At 41.8% G+C, this 17,954-nt stretch overlaps 1 protein-coding gene across 1 annotated transcript; it reads right to left on the bottom strand.

Moving 5' to 3' along the window:
• Positions 1 to 6,411: 6,411 nt before the first annotated feature.
• On the bottom strand, positions 6,412 to 17,640 carry LOC144065986 (uncharacterized). The gene is made up of 2 exons (XM_077589254.1): positions 17,238 to 17,640; positions 6,412 to 9,958 (listed from the first exon to the last, which is right to left on the bottom strand). Exons 1-2 carry the CDS (start codon positions 17,371 to 17,373, stop codon positions 8,172 to 8,174), a joined length of 1,923 nt encoding a protein of 640 aa, XP_077445380.1. The 5' UTR covers positions 17,374 to 17,640; the 3' UTR covers positions 6,412 to 8,171.
• Between the last annotated feature and the right edge of the window lie 314 nt (positions 17,641 to 17,954).

Here is a 17,954-nt window from a genome sequence, read left to right as displayed (position 1 = left end):
TTCTTTTATTTCAAGTGGAAACAAAATATTTTTTTAAATTGGAAAACATTTGTATATTTGAACTAAAAACACAAAAGAAAATAATTGGATTAAAAAATTGCAATGATTGATTTTAAAAAGGGGAAAATCAGGAAATGTAATGTACATCTATAATCATTTCCTAAAACAGAAAGTCGGCACTCATGATTTACTTTCCCGGGCCGCACAAAATGATGCAGCGGGCCAGATTTGGCCCCCGGGCCACCACTTTGACACCCATGCTCTAGAGAGGTTGTGCCCATTCAGGGGTCGAACCCATGACTTTGACGTTTTCAGCACCACACTCTGACTAACTGAGCTAAACAGCAATGTGCTGGCTTTGGCTCGGGTGCGACTGGCAGGTGAGTCGGCACGGAGATGCGGGGAGCTTGGACGGGCGAGGTCGAGGGGGGAGCTTGGACGGGCGAGGTCGAGTGGGGAGCTTGGACGGGCGAAGTCAAGTGGGAGCGGGGAGCCTGGACGGAGGGGTCGAGCGGGGAGCTCGGACGGCCGAGGTCGAGCGGGGAGCGTGGACGGGTGAGGTCGAGCGGGGAGCTTGGACGGGCGAGGTCGAGTGGGGAGCGGCGAGTTGGAATTGAAAGTGCTTCTAATAGGGGACCGAAACGTTTAGGTCTCCCGGGCTGCACTGGCATCTGCCCCCACATCGGAGCCAACTCACCACCAGGTTGTGATCGGTTGACAGCTCCGTCCCTTTCTTTACCCGAGTATCCAAGACATGCGGCTGTCCTGATGCCAAGTGCACATATGGACACCCTTATGCTTGAACATGGTGTTCATTATTGCCAATCCACTACGAGCGCAGAAATCCAACAATAGAACACCACTCGGGTTTCGATCAGGGGGGGCGTTCTCCCCAATCACACCCTCCAGGTCTTACTTTCATTGTCCACGTGAGCATTGAAATCCCCCCAGCAGAACAAGGGAGTCCCCATAAGGAGCACTCTCCAGCACCCCCTCCAAGGACTCCAAAAGGGGAAGGTACTCTGAACTGCTGTTTGGTGCATGCACACAAACAACAATCAGGTGCCGTCCGCCCACCCGAAGATGGAGGGATGCTACCCTTTTGTCCAGCGGGCAACTCCAGAGCGGAAGAGTGTCCAACCCCCTCGATAGGAGTGGTACCGGAACCCAAGCTGTGTGTAGAGGTGAGCCAAATTATGTCGATCCGGAATTTCTCAACCTCACGCTCAGGCTCTTTCCCAACCAGAGAGGTGACATTCCACGCCCCAAGAGATCGTTTCTGCAGCCGGGGATTGCCTTCTATGGCCCCTCTCACAGGTGGTTAGCCCATGTGAGGGGGAATCCAGTCGCCTCTCCGGGCTGTGCCCGGCCGGGCCCCATGGGTCTAGGCCTGGCTACCAGGCGCCTGCCATCACTCCCCTCCTCCAGGCCTGGCTCCAGAGTGGGGCCCCGGTGACCCGCGTCCAGGTGAGGGAAGATGTCGTCCAATAATGTTGCTCATCATAAGAGCCCTTCTGAGCCATTCTTTGTCTGATCCCTCACATCAGACCAGTTTGCCATGGGAGCAAGGCCCCGGACAACATTGCTCCAAGGGTCACTGGGACTGACAAACCCCACCACCGGGACACACAAACCCCACCACCACGATAAGGTAGTGACTCATTGGTGGGGTATTATTAGCTAGATTAAGTGCAAGATTAAATTCAACATGGTATCTTGTTTTGTAAATCCCGGGGCCGAATGTCTCGTACCGCGTTTTTTATTGTAATGGAAATTTTTAAATGCGTAATGGATGACTCTGTGAATAGCAGGACTAACCAAGGCTATGCCAGTCCCCGGCCGAGGTTCTTGCGCTGGTGGTCCTCAAGAACTCCGTCAGCAGGTGGGAATACCCACGTGCCCTCAGTATATCTGCTTCGATTTGATTGATTAGTTTTGTGAGTTAGCTTGTGAAGTGTGAAGTGATTAGAAGCAGAGTGGCGCAGCGAAAGCGTGCTGGGCCCATAACCCAGAGGTCAATCGATCGAAACCATTTTCTGCTACTCACATCAGTTCTTTTTTTGTAGAAGCAAACTACCCCACTTCCAAGTGCTACCATTGCTGTGAAAATTTGTTCTTGAAAATTATTAATTCTGTAAAAGTTACCTTTTCTCATATTCTTCCGAGGTATGCCTCCTGATCAAAAATCCGATCGGAATTGATCAGACATCGGGCCTGATCGCATCATTTCCACAAGATCAGAATTTGATAAAAACGAATTGTTTTTTTGAAACACGTCCCGCTAATGCCTTGATATTCTGATGAAGGCGGAAGTAATACAGCGAAACATGTCAGGTAAGGCCTAAAATTCATTGTGAAAAAGGAACAGAAAATTGTCAAATAGGAAAATGCATTTTTATTTCATTACATATAGTCCATTTTTCTTTTTGTCATCTATTTCTAATATTAACAACAAGTGTTTAATTGTATTCTAGTTTCATACACTTTGAGAGCATGTTCTCAACAAAAAGAAAATGCAGTACCAGTTAAAAAAACAACTGAACAAGACAGGTAAAAAAAGTGAAAACAATCGAAAAGCTACATCTAAATACAAGAAAATAAATTCCTATCCTTAGGAATAAAACATTGGCAATAAACTGAGCAAAAAAAATGCTCTCTTACTGAATGTTTAAAAAGTTCTTTGCGCCTGTGTTGATTTGTTGTGTGATGCTTTAAGTTTTCCTTCCAAATGAATGTTTGACTACAGAGTGGCCAAGAAGAGGGGTTTCAAATTCTATACGAGAGGAAACTTAGAAGCGTACTTGTCATTAAGGTGACTTGATGACTGGGCTGTCTCGCACTGTCTTTGCCAAATATCTGGATAAAACTTGATTGTGCTGAATGGAGGTAGGTGTGTACGCGAGCACGGGTCCTCCTGTCTAGAATTTGGGGGACGCAGTCCACGCGAGACTTCCAAATATGTCGATAACTGCTGTTTGCTCGATTTTTGAATGTATTTTTTTCTGAGGAAAAAATAAATGAATAATTAAAAAAAATAATAATAATAATAATTCAAAAACATAACGCCAAAAATACATTTTGAAAAACAAAGAAAAACACCCTCAGACAATAAATTAATTTGAAAAACGAAGAAAAAAATACTTCAAAAAAACACCACCACACCAAAGATGAATTAATTAGAAAAACGGCCAGGACTTTATTTTATTTTCAAGGTGAGTGCGATCAGCTTCCGTAAACCTGAACCCCATTAGAAATAAATTAATTCAACATCACCTTTTATTTTGTCTCATGAAGGTCCCCTAACATAATGAAACAAAACATAAACAGCTCACTGAAACGAACATGGATGTAATCTTAAACTTCCTTTAGTACACAACAGACAAACTGTTAGGGTTGCTTGGTTTTGTTATGCTTTTTCCCGCCTGGTTTCCTGTCTGAGTGATTGCCCATTGTGTTCAGCTGTCGTGTCTCCGCCCCTGGTGTATCCTTCCTCCCTCTTGTGTTTCCCAGGTGTTCCTAATTGTCTTGTCAGCACGTGTCAGTCTATTATAACCCCACTGACTGCTTTGTCATTGTTGGATCGTCTGCTGATTACCATGCCATGTTTCCACATTTTCCTCGATCCAACGTGGCGCTCCTCGTTCCGAAGCAGGGAAACTTCATACAATTCAAGAGGCATCTTGGTTCAGTAAAAGTGACAAAAATTATTGCTTTTTTTAATGAATAATAATCCAAAAATGTGATTGGCATCCTCAGTCACTGTTGTTTTCACTTGACTAAGTACCTTTAAAAAAATGTATTTTTCAATGTCATTGTAGTATTTACGGAAATGAACAGTTGAATTATAAAAATTGCTTTCGACATGCACAGGATTGGAAGTCATGTGAAAAGTGCAAAAGCAACGTTACACAAGCCCATGTCTGTAGGAGTAACGGAACAAATTGTGTCCGGCAGGTCAGCGAGAACCATTGAGGCCATGTCACTGTCCATTGTTTCACAACCATGGTGTCTTCCAACAGTCGATGCTCCAAAATGAAGCATGGTTTGACTTTTTCAGATTGGACACAATAAACATCAAGAAATGGAGAATAAAACAAAGATTGAGTTATGGTGGGTTTCCAATCCTTAGCCAAAATGTATTCTCATACAAAGGGCCCAAGGTCTTTAGCTGAGTGAGGAGATATCATCATGGAAACATGTGGATGAGATGGTGACATGGAGAGATCTGGTGGGTTATCCTTCATGTACCATTTTAATTGTTCATCAGACAAATGTGTATTGAAAGCCACTCCGGGTTACCAATAAACAAATCGCCACAATGTATTTGCCAAGTGTGTCCTTAAATTGTTTGTAACGAAGTATAGACCTCATTACCTTGGCTATCATAGTAGAACGTGCAATGCAAGCAGTCAGAAACCAAATCATATGTACGTAGGTGCCGCACCCAGGGCAGTCACAAAGGCCAGTAGTGTTCGGCTTGTTTCCAGCCGTCAGAGTCGGTGTTAATGCGAGCCCAGTAGATGTCAGCTGATAGATCTGTAATACAACTTCAGGAAAAGGCACAGAAAAGGTGAGATCAATTTAAAGGAAATAGGTTTATTACCAGACTGCAAGATGGAGAGAGAGCTCCAACAGTGGTGAACCGCTCAGCGTGGTGTCCTTTGCAACTCTCTCTCCGAATGAACAGTGGGTCAGTCTTTATATAGGAAAACAGGGAAATATTTCTAAGACAGTGATGTAGGACAAAGTTTATGTAAACAAAACTTTAGGCTGATATGGTTAGACATTTGCAGGGCTAAGTTGTATGCAAACACGATATTTTTATAGCTCACACAAACTGCTGCAGCCTATCTTACATCGCGCGATTCGAACAAACAATTATTAAGCTAGTTGGCCACATCGCACAATACAAGCAAACAATTGCAAAGCCAGCTAATTAGCCTATCTTACATTCCACGATCTTGACAAACAATTGCAAAGCCAGCTAGTTAGCCTATCTTACATTCCACGATCTTAACAAACAATTGTAAAGCCAGTTTGGCCAGTCTATCTTACATTTTACGATCTTAACAAACAATTGTAAAGCGAGTTTGGCCACATGGCGCGACATGAACAAACAATTATTAAGCCAACTGGCCAGTCTATCCCACACAGCAAAGATTGGGGCAGTTGCTTGGTGGTGCCTTGCAGGAGAGTCTTGGAGTTGTTGTCCATCTGGACAGGACACATCTTTATAAGGTCCTGGCCCATCAAGTTGACAGGGCACTTTGGAGCATAGATGAAGGAATGAGTGATAGTCAGTGAGTAGCACTTAGTGGCTACTGGGGAAGTTAAAGGCAGGATGATCTCTTCACCCTTGGATCCTAGTAGTGGTATGATAAGTTCACCAATAGGCATTCTCAAATGCCCGCACAAATAAAGAGATGGGGCAAAATTCTGTGAAATTCTTGCAAGAGAGAATCGAATCGACTCGTCTCTGTCCAGGTTCATTCTCACGTTACACGCATCTTTTCCCTGTTTTAGCTTCAAGGACCATAGTTACAATGGACGTCTCAGCTCTCAAGGGAGGGTTGGGAAAATAGGAGTGAGAAGTCAATAGTAAAGGACCCTAGTTACAATACAAGTTTTAGCTCTCAAAACAAATGAAGGTCATGTAGAGACGAAGGTTCTTCTCCACATCCCAGCAGTCCAAAAGGATTCGACGTTCCTGTTGTTTGGTCTAACTAAGGAGCAAAGCATTTACTTCATTGCAAGCAGATGTAGACTATAATAACTTTTCTTGTGTTAATGAGCTAAGTAAAGCAAAGCGTACTTAATTGCGAGCAAATATATAATAATGTAAGACTAATAACCCTAACAGTATATTTTTCAATAGAATTGAATCACAATCTCCCCCTGTTCGCAAGGATTAATATATTAAGCCTGTACCCTTTACAGCAATTAAGCCACATAAAATGCATGCTAATCAAAAACTCCAAATTCATTCAATAATGTGTATCGCGCAGTTGTTTGAAATGAGCAATACCCCAATCTAGTAGTTTTTTGCAAACATTTAACATTACATTCCCTTTGTAGTTTGTCTATCATCTCCTATAAAACTTTCTTACTCAATGTTTTTCCTATAGTTGCACATACAATAAAAATCTAGTTACATATCTCCCAATTATCCCCTTCAACATCAAAAAGATAAAATCAATTTACCGTTAATTTCAGATAATGAAGTTAGCGTATTTTCACACCTGTAGAAAGAAAACAATCTTATATATTAATTTGTCAAATTGTTCAAATTTATGTATTCATTAAATCTGAGCAAATAACGCTTCTCTTTTTTGTCACCTTTGAATTTGGAATGCTGATTTTTTTTCAACAAAAAGACCCAAAAAGTATTTTCCCTCAAAAGAGTTTTATTGGAACTACCAAAAAAATGACACGTTAAATCAGTTTAAAATCGTGATTCATCTTATAATAAGACAAAAGTATAAGGACATTGTACAACTTATTTATTTATTTTGAGCAAATTCATTATCTTTCACACAATATTTCTAATCATGTTTCTTAGATCCTAGATTCAATATATCAATCATTTTCATTCAAATGTATCATGTTTGAATAACACTCAATATTCTTATTGGATTTGCTAGCAAATCTGCAATTTTTCAAATTACTTAGGCATGTCTTTAACTGTGACGACATTTTCCATATTATTTAGATAGTAAATTAAATTAAATCTTCAACGACACTCAATTTTCTTATACAGTTATACCTTGACATACAAGTGTTCCAACATACGAGACAAATTTGAGATGAGAACATACCAGATGGTTCCCAATTGTGAGTCGGTAGTAAATTAAAACAAATTTTGGTGTTTTTTTTGTAGGATGGAAAAGGATTAATTTGTATTTTGTTCATTTCTATGGGAAGAATTGACTTGAGATACGAGTAAATTGACATACTAGCTCGACCCCGCAGTAAGCTCGTATCTTAAGGTATTACTGTATTTGAATCGTGTGGATCGATATTACACGTTAAAAAGTGTAAACAAGATTTTCAGAATGCAAAAACAATTATACTTCACTTAGAATGATCTTTCATACAGAAATTGAAAAAGCAAGCAAAGCTGTGATTGGCCACTGCTTATCACAACACATTTGCGTCTTTTAAGTCTATCCTTACAACTAAATCTCTGGCAAGAAGCTGAGCAGAAAAAGGGCTTCTGACCGACGTGGGTACCGTATTTTCACGACTATTCGGCGCATCGTATTTTTAGCCGCAGTGTCAGTAACGGGTGCTATTTCTGTATTTTAAACACACAAAGCACAGTTTTTTAGACGCATATATATTATATATGGATGAACATCGAAACGCAATAGCGCTGGCTACCGGAAGTAGCCTATTTCCGGGTTCCGGTGTGCAGTGACTGCTGGGAAATATAGTTCTTGCACGCTACACCCACGCTAAAAACATGTTTTTAAAAAGGTAACGGAAGCAAAACTGAGTTTGGTTGTACTTTATTTAGACATTTTACAACTTACCTATGTCATCATCACCCACAAATCCATCAAAGTCCTCATTTTCTGTGTCCGAATTCAACAATTGCCCAAATGAGTCTTCCAAAACGCCGGGTCGAGCGGTTGTAGTTCTTAAGCCTCCGGGAATGACGGCAAGCTTTGAGTTATTATATAATATTATATATATATATATATATATATATAATATTATATATATATATATATATGCTCCGTTGAAGCCAACATCTAGCGGTAGGATTTCTTTTGTAAATACAGCCGAAATGACGGCGAGCACCAAATTAGTGTGCTCGCCGTCATACTGAGTGTATTGAAGAACTCTATATCCCAGCAGTCACTGCGCAGTACTTTTTCTACGGGAAATAGTAGAGTCTGGGGCTGCTTGGCGTAGTTGTATATATATAATTCACAGTCTAGCTTTGAATGCTCTGTTGACGCCAACATTTAGCGGCAGGATTTCTTTTGTAAATACAGCCGAAATGACGGTGAGCACCAAATTAGTGTGCTCGCCGTCATACTAAGTGTATTGAAGAACTGGGTGTATTAAGAACTCTATATCCCAGCAGTCACTACGCAGAACTTTATCTACGGGAAATAGTAGAGTCTGGGGCTGCTTGGCGTAGTTGTCCTATCGACTGATTTATTTTATTTTGTCGTGATAACAATTTTAGTATTTGTCCATATATTTATAGTATTTAGTTTTTCAATTGTGTAGCTTTTTAATTGAGCAGGAAAACATTGTTCTTCAGTGTGGGTTAATAAGTGTTCTTTTAAGCTTCTCCTATGGGAAAATGTTCGCCCACAAACTGAGCAGGAAAATGTTTTTTTGCCAGTGTGGGTTATTAAGTGTCTTTTTAAATGTTGCTTTAGAGAATAGGCTTGACCACAAACTGAGCAGGAAAATGGTTTTTCGCCAGTGTGGGTTCTTGTGTGGTCTTCTAAGTGGTGCTTTTGAGAAAAGGCTTTACCGCAAACTGAGCAGGAAAATGGTTTTTTGCCAGTGTGGGTTCTTGTGTGGTCTTCTAAGTGGTGCTTTTGATAAAAGGCTTTACCGCAAATTGAACACGAAAATGGTTTTTCCACAGTGTGGGTTATTGTGTGTTTTTTTAAAGTTCTCTTCTCTGTAAATGTTTTACCACAAACTGAACATGAAAATGGTTTTTCACCAGTGTGGGTTCTTATGTGGATTTTTAAGGATTCATTGCGAGAAAAGGCTTTACCGCAAACTGAACACGAAAATGGTTTTTCACCAGTGTGGGTTCTTGCATGACTAATTAAGTCTCCCTTCCGTGTGAATCTTTGACCACAAACTGAACACGAAAATGGCTTTTCACCCGTGTGGGTTCTTGTGTGTATTGTTACACTTCCCTTCCGTTTAAATGTTTTACCACAAACTGAACACGAAAATGGTTTTTCACCAGTGTGGGTTCTTGCATGACTAATTAAGTGTTCCTTCCGTGTGAATCTTTGACCACAAACTGAACACGAAAATGGTTTTTGACCAGTGTGGGTTCTTATGTGGATTTTTAAGGATTCATTTTGAGAAAAGGCTTTACCGCAAACCAAACACGAAAATGGTTTTTCACCAGTGTGGGTTCTTATGTGGATTTTTAAGGATTCATTTTTAGAAAAGGCTTTACCGCAAACCAAACACGTAAATGGTTTTTCACAAGTGTGGGTTCTTGTGTGTATTTTTACATTTCCCTTGTGTGTAAATGTTTTACCACAAACTGAACACGAAAATGGTTTTTCGCCTGTGTGTGTTCTTGCATGACTAATTAAGTGTCCCTTCTGTGTAAATGTTTTACCACAAACTGTACATGATAAGGGTTTCTCCCCAGTGTGGCTCCTCATATGTGTTTTCAAAGAAGACTTTTTCCCAAAAGTTTTCCCACACTGAAAGCATTTGCAAAGTTTGTCACCACTGGGATTTTTCTTAACATCTTCAACATCATCATCGTCAAAAAGCAAGTCGTTGCCATCTGATAAAGGAGCAATTAAATTTTCTGCTCGCCATCCTTCTGTTGAGCTGCCGCTCAGAAGCTCCGCCCCTATGTTGGCCACGCCCAGATCATCTTCACTCTTGAAAGGCTCACCAGTTGACCATTTGACACATTCCTCGTTTTTGATTGGAGGTTGCTCTTCTCTTTTGCACTGTTGAGGGAACTCTGGCTCCTCCTCTTTAATTAGGGGCCATGTTCCTGTGTTTGCAGGTTCCGCCCCTCCACTGGCCACGCCCAGAACATCTTCCCTCTTCACGGACTCACCAAGTGACCAGGTGAAATGATCTTCCTCCCTTTTGATTGGACGTTGCTCGTCTCCCATTTGTTGTTGAGGGAACTCTGGCTCCTCCTCTTTGATTTGGGGGAGCTCAACTTCCCCTTCAAGGTCAACAGACTCATGCCCATCAGCACCAAGATCATTTCTGAAACCTGCAAAGACACAAAGATAAATGATTAACCATTTTCCAATTATAAATGACTGAATTTCTTGTTCACAGAAATGAAACCAAACGGAAAAGGGCGCCATACATTCATTTCGTCACAATGCAGTACTTACTACTGTAGTTTTCTAGTCAACAGCAACATGAGTTGAAAACTGTTTATAGGTGCATTTTTCAAAGTATGGCACTATTGGTCAGAAAAGTTTCTTCACTTAAAATTAGTCAAATCTTTTTTGGAGCCTTTTCATTGTAAACATTCTCTTTTATGTTTTAGATTTTAATTTAGTTAAAATGCTTTCGCCAAAGGGGAGGCATTAAAAAACATTATCTTTTATTCAGTAGCAGGTCTATTATTATTTGGGGGATTAATGAGATGCCGGATTCCGGCTAATGCCGGAGCGATCGCTAATACGAGCAGTATAATATATTACTTCTCGTTGGCTGCTCATAGGAACATCAGGGGCACTGGCTCTCTCCCTCGCAACTCCTCGTGTAATATCTCTGGTCGCAACTATACCTCTTTGTAACGTGTCCGCGAGCACTGAGCGGAGCGTTGCATTTTTTCAGTGTCCCCCCCCTTAGCCTGTTAGCTCCCGTTAACGGAGCAATCGCTAATTCAAGACTACTTCTCATTGGCAAGTGGTCGTGCGTTATCCTATTGTTAGGACATTTGTGTGCATTATTTTCGGAATATTATGAAGGGAATACTACAGCAAACAGCCCATCGATAGCGAACGTGAGGGTGGAGGCGTGGCAAACAGCTAACCCAGCCAGAAGTTATAAAAATGTAAAACCAAATTAGAATTCAGTTTTGTGTGAAGTTACATTAAACGTATGTTTGAGTGTGACTGTATATATTAATCCGAGTTAATTTAAATTTGTTTGTTCGGTTACGAGTGCGTTGCCGTGGAAAGAACCCCCCAACCCTCTATGTCCCTCTCTGTACCCGCCGCAAAATCCATCTAATTTTAGTTCTATTAAACACATTTTATTACTATTAAACCACTAGTTATGTGTTACTTTGTTAATAGATGGCGAATTTGAAGAAATAAAAAAAAATTCCAATCCAATATCCTGTTTTTGATGTTTTTTCAGAGGGCTGGAACGAATTCATTTGCTTTTAGTTCATTTCAACGGGAAACGTTCGCTCGAGTTACGATAAGATAGACACACGAGCTCAGTCCCGGAACGAATTAAGCTCATATGTAGAGGTACCACTGTATCGTCTGATTGGACACTCTGAATTGTCCCTAGGTATAAGTGTGAGAGTGAATGGGTTTTTTTCTCCTCGTGCTCTGCGATTGGCTGGCCACCGAGTCAGGCTGTTCCTCTCCTCTGGCCCAAAGGCAGCTGGGATAGGCTCCAGCACCCCCTATACACGATGTAGCATATCAGAAAATGAATCAATGAATGTTGGAATTAAAAACAGTGGGAGAAGCCCAATGTAGCTTCGGCAGCAAACCTCGACTGGGTAGATGGTGCATTTCCAGACAAATTTCTGGCACACAGATTCAAGTATTCGGCCTTCTTGCTCTCGAAGGTGGCCTCTGTTGGTACTGGTAGTTCTATGAGGTGAAGCGCTCTTGCCTCTGAGGACCCTACGTCAATGTCTGTGCGGAGTGATGTAGTGATGATCTCTGATGATAGTTCATATTCTATTTATTTATAAGCTGCATTTGAATTTTAGCATTAAATATGAAGTACTTCCGCAGACCGCACCACAGACCGGCAGTGGGCCAGATTTGGCCATCGGGCCGCAACTTTGACACCATTGTTTGAACGCTGCTCTCGATTGTTGTTTAGTGCATCTACATCTCCATTTTTAAAATTTTCAATTTAGAGCAAGCAAATGAGTGTTATGTCACTCAAAAATGGAGGGCGAGTAGCAGGAATGACTCTGGGGGCGCTCGCACGTTGCGTAATTTGAAAAATACATTGTTTGTGATAAGGATACAATAAAAGGAAAGCTACTGTTTAATGCCGTTGTTAAGTATTAACGCGTTGAGACTCATTCTTCCCTCCTAGAGTGGTTACATTAAATCGAATTTATTACATCTTTCTTCGAATGGTGCTAGTGCAAATTCATGAAAATGTACGTACGCTACTATAGTGTCATGTCAATAGAATACCTTTAAGGGAATGCATGGAAATAAAAAGTGAACCCACTTTCTAGTCTATTGATAGAATTATTATGGGGTGTTTCTATATGTTTTGTAAGCATTTTTAATAAGTAATAAGGCATTTTAATTACTTTTGTATAAGACTGGGACAAACTCGAGGTCACCCTGCTGGCTCCAGCTTGTTGACATAACACCTCACCCTCCAAGGACTGTTTACTGGGAGATAGACCTCGCAACCCAGCCACCCGGATGCAAGTTCGCAATGATCTACGAAGGACTCATAAATTGTTTTGTCTGGGACACCGGCAGTTTACCTTATAAAGAAATTATTATGCTTATACTGCAAATTCTTACGCAGGTGTTTTTCTTTCAATGGCAATTGTTTAAATCAGATTACCTTTGAATGTTTTGGTTATGTGCCGCTAAATGAACCGAAGAGTATGCCGCTCGTCAGAATGCACTGGGGGCTAAGACGACGTCACATTGCATCTCCTTCGAAGTGTAACCAGAAATGTTGAGAGATGTTTTTCCTTTTTTAATTAAATATTACTAATAATGATTTAAAAGGTTTGAATCATTATTCTAACATTTTGGTCCTTCGAGTAGCCGGGGTCAACAAACCGATAAGGAATCCAGACGCTGCAGTTCAATATCTGGAGTGACCGTGCACGGCAAAAGAAATCCCTTTCCCAGGCTGGAATATTTCTCGGCAGCGGCTGGATTCTAGTCGGTTGACGACTATCCTTAAAGGAGACATCTATCAACTTGCTGGTGAGTCCGCGTGTGATGGCTGCATATTGTTGACGGGATCCAAAATGCGCGAAGGGCATCACACGCGAAGGCCTTATTTTGAGAAGTAAGGCTCGCATCCTGGGGATAGCGATTTTAAAACCCTGCGGATACTAGTCACTAGCAGGTAGACACGGTGTGGTCTATAAACGTCGACGGTGTTTGGGTGTGTGTGTGTAGTTGTTAAAAACCTAAAAAAAAGGTACTACGGGGGCACACAAATCCACTCCAAAAATGGGTAGTGGAAACAGTAAAGCGGCTATTGACGATCCAAAGATGCGTCTGCCGTGTAAAGATTGGATTGTTGAAAATCAAAGCGCTACAAGGGTTAAACACCTAAACTTATGGATAAATAAATATGGATTTGCTGGCCAGCTTAATATGCATAAGATGTTGATACTGCAGGATAAAATACGTGCTAAGCATGGGGGAAATCTTAACAAAATGGAGCAGGAGGGATATAATGATACCTATTATTGGTTTATGATACATGGGTTAAATCAGTTGATAACGGTGGGACTGGAAACACAGAGGCTGTGTTATTCCACAGAAAAGAGGACGGCTAGCCCGGTGAGGAAGAAGTGTGTTGTTGTTGTTGTTAAAAAGGAGGGCCCCCTCCGACAAATATGACCAGGTCGGGAGGGCCCGTGGGGGACATGGGGAGAAAACGCTATCTCCCCAGCCCGGGGCGCCGCCAATGAGTGATGTGTTTATTGAACAATATCCCATGATCGAAGTTGCTAATACTAATGTGGGCAAGGAGCAGGCTCCTACTAAATTTGGAAACTGTCGATTGCTCCCGAGTTGAATGCTCCTGTTTGACCTCAAAAAGTTCCTCCTGGAGCTTTGGCCGTTGTGTTCTTGCCGACATTTCCACACGTGAATTCTGATGATGGCGGCGGCTTTGATAGCAGCTAGCTAATGAAGGAATATTAAGAGTTAAAGCTTAAAGAGAGTTCATTAGATCTCCCTGCATTCCTGTGGAATGTTGAGTGTGTGCGGGGGTCGCGGACAGGATGTGGGGGTTGCAAGTTTAAACTGTTTGCAGGAGTCAAGACGGGAGATAACACGAAGGCAGTGGCTGGAGTGGAAAAATACAACTGGGTGGAACCGCGAGGAGATTCTTCAAGAAAGAAAGACCAATGAGCAAGCTAGAGTTAACTGCATTTTACACATAACCAATCGTATAGTGCCAGGATGCCTTTGTGTTGTGTCATTTGCATATTGTGGAGTATAACTAAGTTCCCGGGCAACCCAGAAAAAAGAACTACGACGACTGGTGGCAACATGCGTCTGCTTGGACAGACTGAGAGGGGCCTTAACCACAGACTTATGTCTTAGATTTGTGTGTTAGAAATAAATCCACCCGTGTGTGAAAATGTCGGCTTCCTGGTACCTTTCTATTGCAGAACGAGCGCGCAAATTGTTGGATGAGTGGCAGTCGGGTAAGGTCATAAATTGGAGTCAGATTATTAACTTAACTTTAATATAATTATAGAAATTAAATTCCAACACTAGGCTAAGCTAAATTAGCCCGGAAACCCCCAACGAGTTCAGCGTGTTTCTTAGATAGCTGCTACTATGCTAAAGCATAAACAAGCACTTAGACGACTTGTTTATTTGATAGCTGCTAGCTATGCCGAGCTAATATAGCCAGGAAACCTACAACAAGTTCTTCGTCGACTTGTTCCTTTGATAGCTGCTAGCTAAGCTAAAGCATAAACAAGCTATTTGACGACTTGTTCCTTTGATAGCTGCTAGCTAAATTAAGCTAAAGTATAAACAAGCTTTTCGACGACTTGTTTCTTTGATAGCTGCTAGCTGGGCTAAGCTAAAGCAGGTTTTGCTGATAAATAGTGATGGAACGAGCGACGCTGGTGCGTCAGCACTGTGCTTATAACTCAAGAGAGAAATCCCGTATTGTTGTGTGTATTGCTTTAAGAAAGAACCACGTGACTGATACAGAAAATGTATCGTTTGGCCAAAGTGTTTAGTATAAGGAAATAAACTTTATCCAAGTGTTGTGGGTCTGTTGGATGGACTTTTACGTAATTATTGATAATTCTAAAGAGTTTCCCCCAGTGTGGAATGATTTTGATCGTATCATGAACGATTTGTTCTGCGCATGCGCTTTAAGCGTCGCCTCCTTTTTTAGCCGCAAGTGATTTATGCTCAATTTAGTTTTCAATTTAATTCGAACCTGCACAATAATTTTTGCTAAAACCATGTCAGACCATTTGATGAATATTTATTTCTTATGTCCCACTCTCTTGCATTTATAAAGCGAATGCCATCGAAAGAAGTGACGCTTGATTCGCGCATGCGCAAAATTCGTCACTTAACTCTAAAACAATGTTTATTTTTTTTCTTAGTAAGGGAAATGTCTTTTAATCATGTCATTTCAAAAGGAAACAAAATATGTTTTTATGTTCAAAGTTAAAGTGGAAAACAGAAAATATTTTTACAGTTATTTTTACATTTTACAAAATACTTATTGAACTAAAACACAAAAAGAAAAAAATGGATGTAAAAACGCCAAATATTCGTTAAAAATGGGAAAATCAAGAAATATCATTTAGGTTGGTCCGGATTAAGGGACTAATGTAAATAAAAGAAAAAACAAACTTTTCCTTTTGGGTTTAAGACACCTTTGAGAAATTGGAAACGGACAACAAACCGCTGATCACCATATTCAAGAAGCCCCTCCTGAGTGCGCCAAAACGTCTTCAAGGAATGTTAATGCAACTGCAGTGCTACAACTTGGATGTGGTGTAGAAGCCTCGGCCTGAAATGTATGTTAGTGACACGCTGAGCCGCGCTGCCACGCAGAGTATGCGCAGCTGGACCAAGCCCAGCACCTGAATGTCACTACCTTCCGATTCCAGCGAAATTGACCAGCTGCCTGACCTATCCGCCAACACGCTGATCACTCGCGGCAGAGCCCAATTTGCGCGTCATGGGCAACCGGACAAGGTAATTACTGACAATGACCCCCACTTCGCCTGTGAACAATTCAGAAAGTTTGCTTCAAGCTGGGGTTTTACCCATGTCACGTCGTCGCCCCGCCATCCGAAGTCAAACGGCAAAGCCAAGGCGGCTGTAAAGATAGTCAAATCGCTCTGTATGCGGGCCAAAGCAGACGCATGGATGGCCATCCTCCACTGGCGCAACGCGCCCACCCTAGGGGTTAGGCAGTAGCCCCGCCCAGCGCTTAATGTCAAGGAGGCTCAAATCCTCCCTACCAGTTGCAGACAGCCTACTGCAACCACATGTGGTGGTCGGGGTGACTGACAAGTTGGTGTGGAAACGGCGGACAGGGAAATCGACTTACGACAGAACCGCCAAAGAACTCCCAAAGCCAAATGTGGGAGATCAGATCAGAATGAAGCCGCTTCCGGGTGACCGTACGGGGAGATGGCCATTGGGCCAATGCATTCATAAGGTTGCTCCTCGCTCATTCGTGGTGGATGTTCACGGCACTCTCTACAGGCGCAACCGCGTGGATCTACGAGTGGCAGAGCGCTCAGCGGAAATAAAGGGTCTGAAACAGCGAAATCTGGAATGTGACTGGGACATCAACCCGGGCAGAGACTGCCCATGGGTCAGGCCATGGGGAAATTGCACAGTGCAGAAAGCCCAAGCGCCCCAAGCAGTCTGGCTCCTCGCAGTCCGTCTACATCGGCACCAGAGGACAATGCCAGACACCGGAGAGACGCAGTAACTCACCAGGCCAGGCAGTCTACACACGTTGTGGCCGCCTCTCACGGCCACCGCCTAAACTGAATTGGTGATCGTAGAAGAGCATACATGAAAACAAGGGTTTGACTAGGGTGTAGGCTGCACGCTGCCCTTACTAAGCCCAGACCCACGCATACATAGACAATGACAGCAAACACACACACGAAGAAGTTGCACAAGAGACTTTTGGTTTGTTGTCAGATTGTTGAAGAAAAAAAGAGGAAAAAATTTGTCATTTTGTTAGTACAAGGGTTAATGTCAGGAATAAGCATAATACAAGAATAGTTTATGTTCAGAACAATATGTCATGGTGGGCAGCAATGTTTAATGTGAATAAAAGGTTACTATAAAGTTACAGAACAGTAATCTAAAGGAAGGAAGATGTTACAGATTATAGTAATGAATATTGAGCAGTTAGCGACATCCGGTGGTTCATCATTGTAGCAGGTTCTCAGTTCTACCCATAATGCTATGCGCTGTCCTGCTTCGATTCATTCAATAAAGTCACGATCAGAAACAACAATGCCACCCCGTTAAATATTTCATTATGAAATATTAATTGTGTAACGTAAAGTATATATCGGTCTATCATGCATTTATGATCGTCAAAAGTGAACGTACCTTCGAGTTTGTGAAGAACAACTTTAGCTTGCATCATTTTGCAAACAATAGAATGTTGATGACATGAGAGATCCTCTTTCACGCCATAAAGTTCCTTCTGAAACTTTGCCGCAACCGGCGTCGTTCTCCCAGACATTTTTCACACTTTTTTTCTGTTCGCTTGACGACGTACTGATGCAGACGACGTGTTCCTTTGTTAGCTGCCAGCTAGGCTAGGCTACAGTACGACTCCCAAAACGGATTGAAGACAAACGGACTGACGTTCGAGTCCACAAACTATTTAATGTTGAGCATGTTGTCGAGGTTTCGTTTCATTTAAGTTAAATTAAATTGAGGAGAAACAAGAGGCGCACAAACAAAAAGTTAAAACCCTAGCCATGCAGAAATGAACGCCCGAATCCCTTCTTCTTCTTCTTTTTCTTCCGCTTGAGGTTTTACGGTTGTTGGCAGCCAACGGTACTGTAGCATTATCGCCCTCTACTGTCTCAATACCTCAAAATACCAAGTTCTCAATTCAGATTTTAGACAGAGGGGGCGATAATGTTAAATTTGGTCTCTTAATGCCAAAGCGTGAAGACAGCAGCTCGAAGTCCAGTTCGAGTCTAGCTAGACGTGACACTAAATCGAAAAGCTACATTTTGAGAAAAAGTTAGGTAATTTTAAGGACATTTGGTTTAAATGTTACATTGTGGTTGATCTTATTGCAAGTAACAAATA

This window comes from Stigmatopora argus, chromosome 20 (assembly GCF_051989625.1).
Source record: "Stigmatopora argus isolate UIUO_Sarg chromosome 20, RoL_Sarg_1.0, whole genome shotgun sequence".
NCBI classification, from domain to species: domain Eukaryota; kingdom Metazoa; phylum Chordata; class Actinopteri; order Syngnathiformes; family Syngnathidae; genus Stigmatopora; species Stigmatopora argus.
The sequence above is the reverse complement of the archived record's forward strand: the minus strand, read 5'-3'. Positions and strand labels throughout refer to the sequence as shown.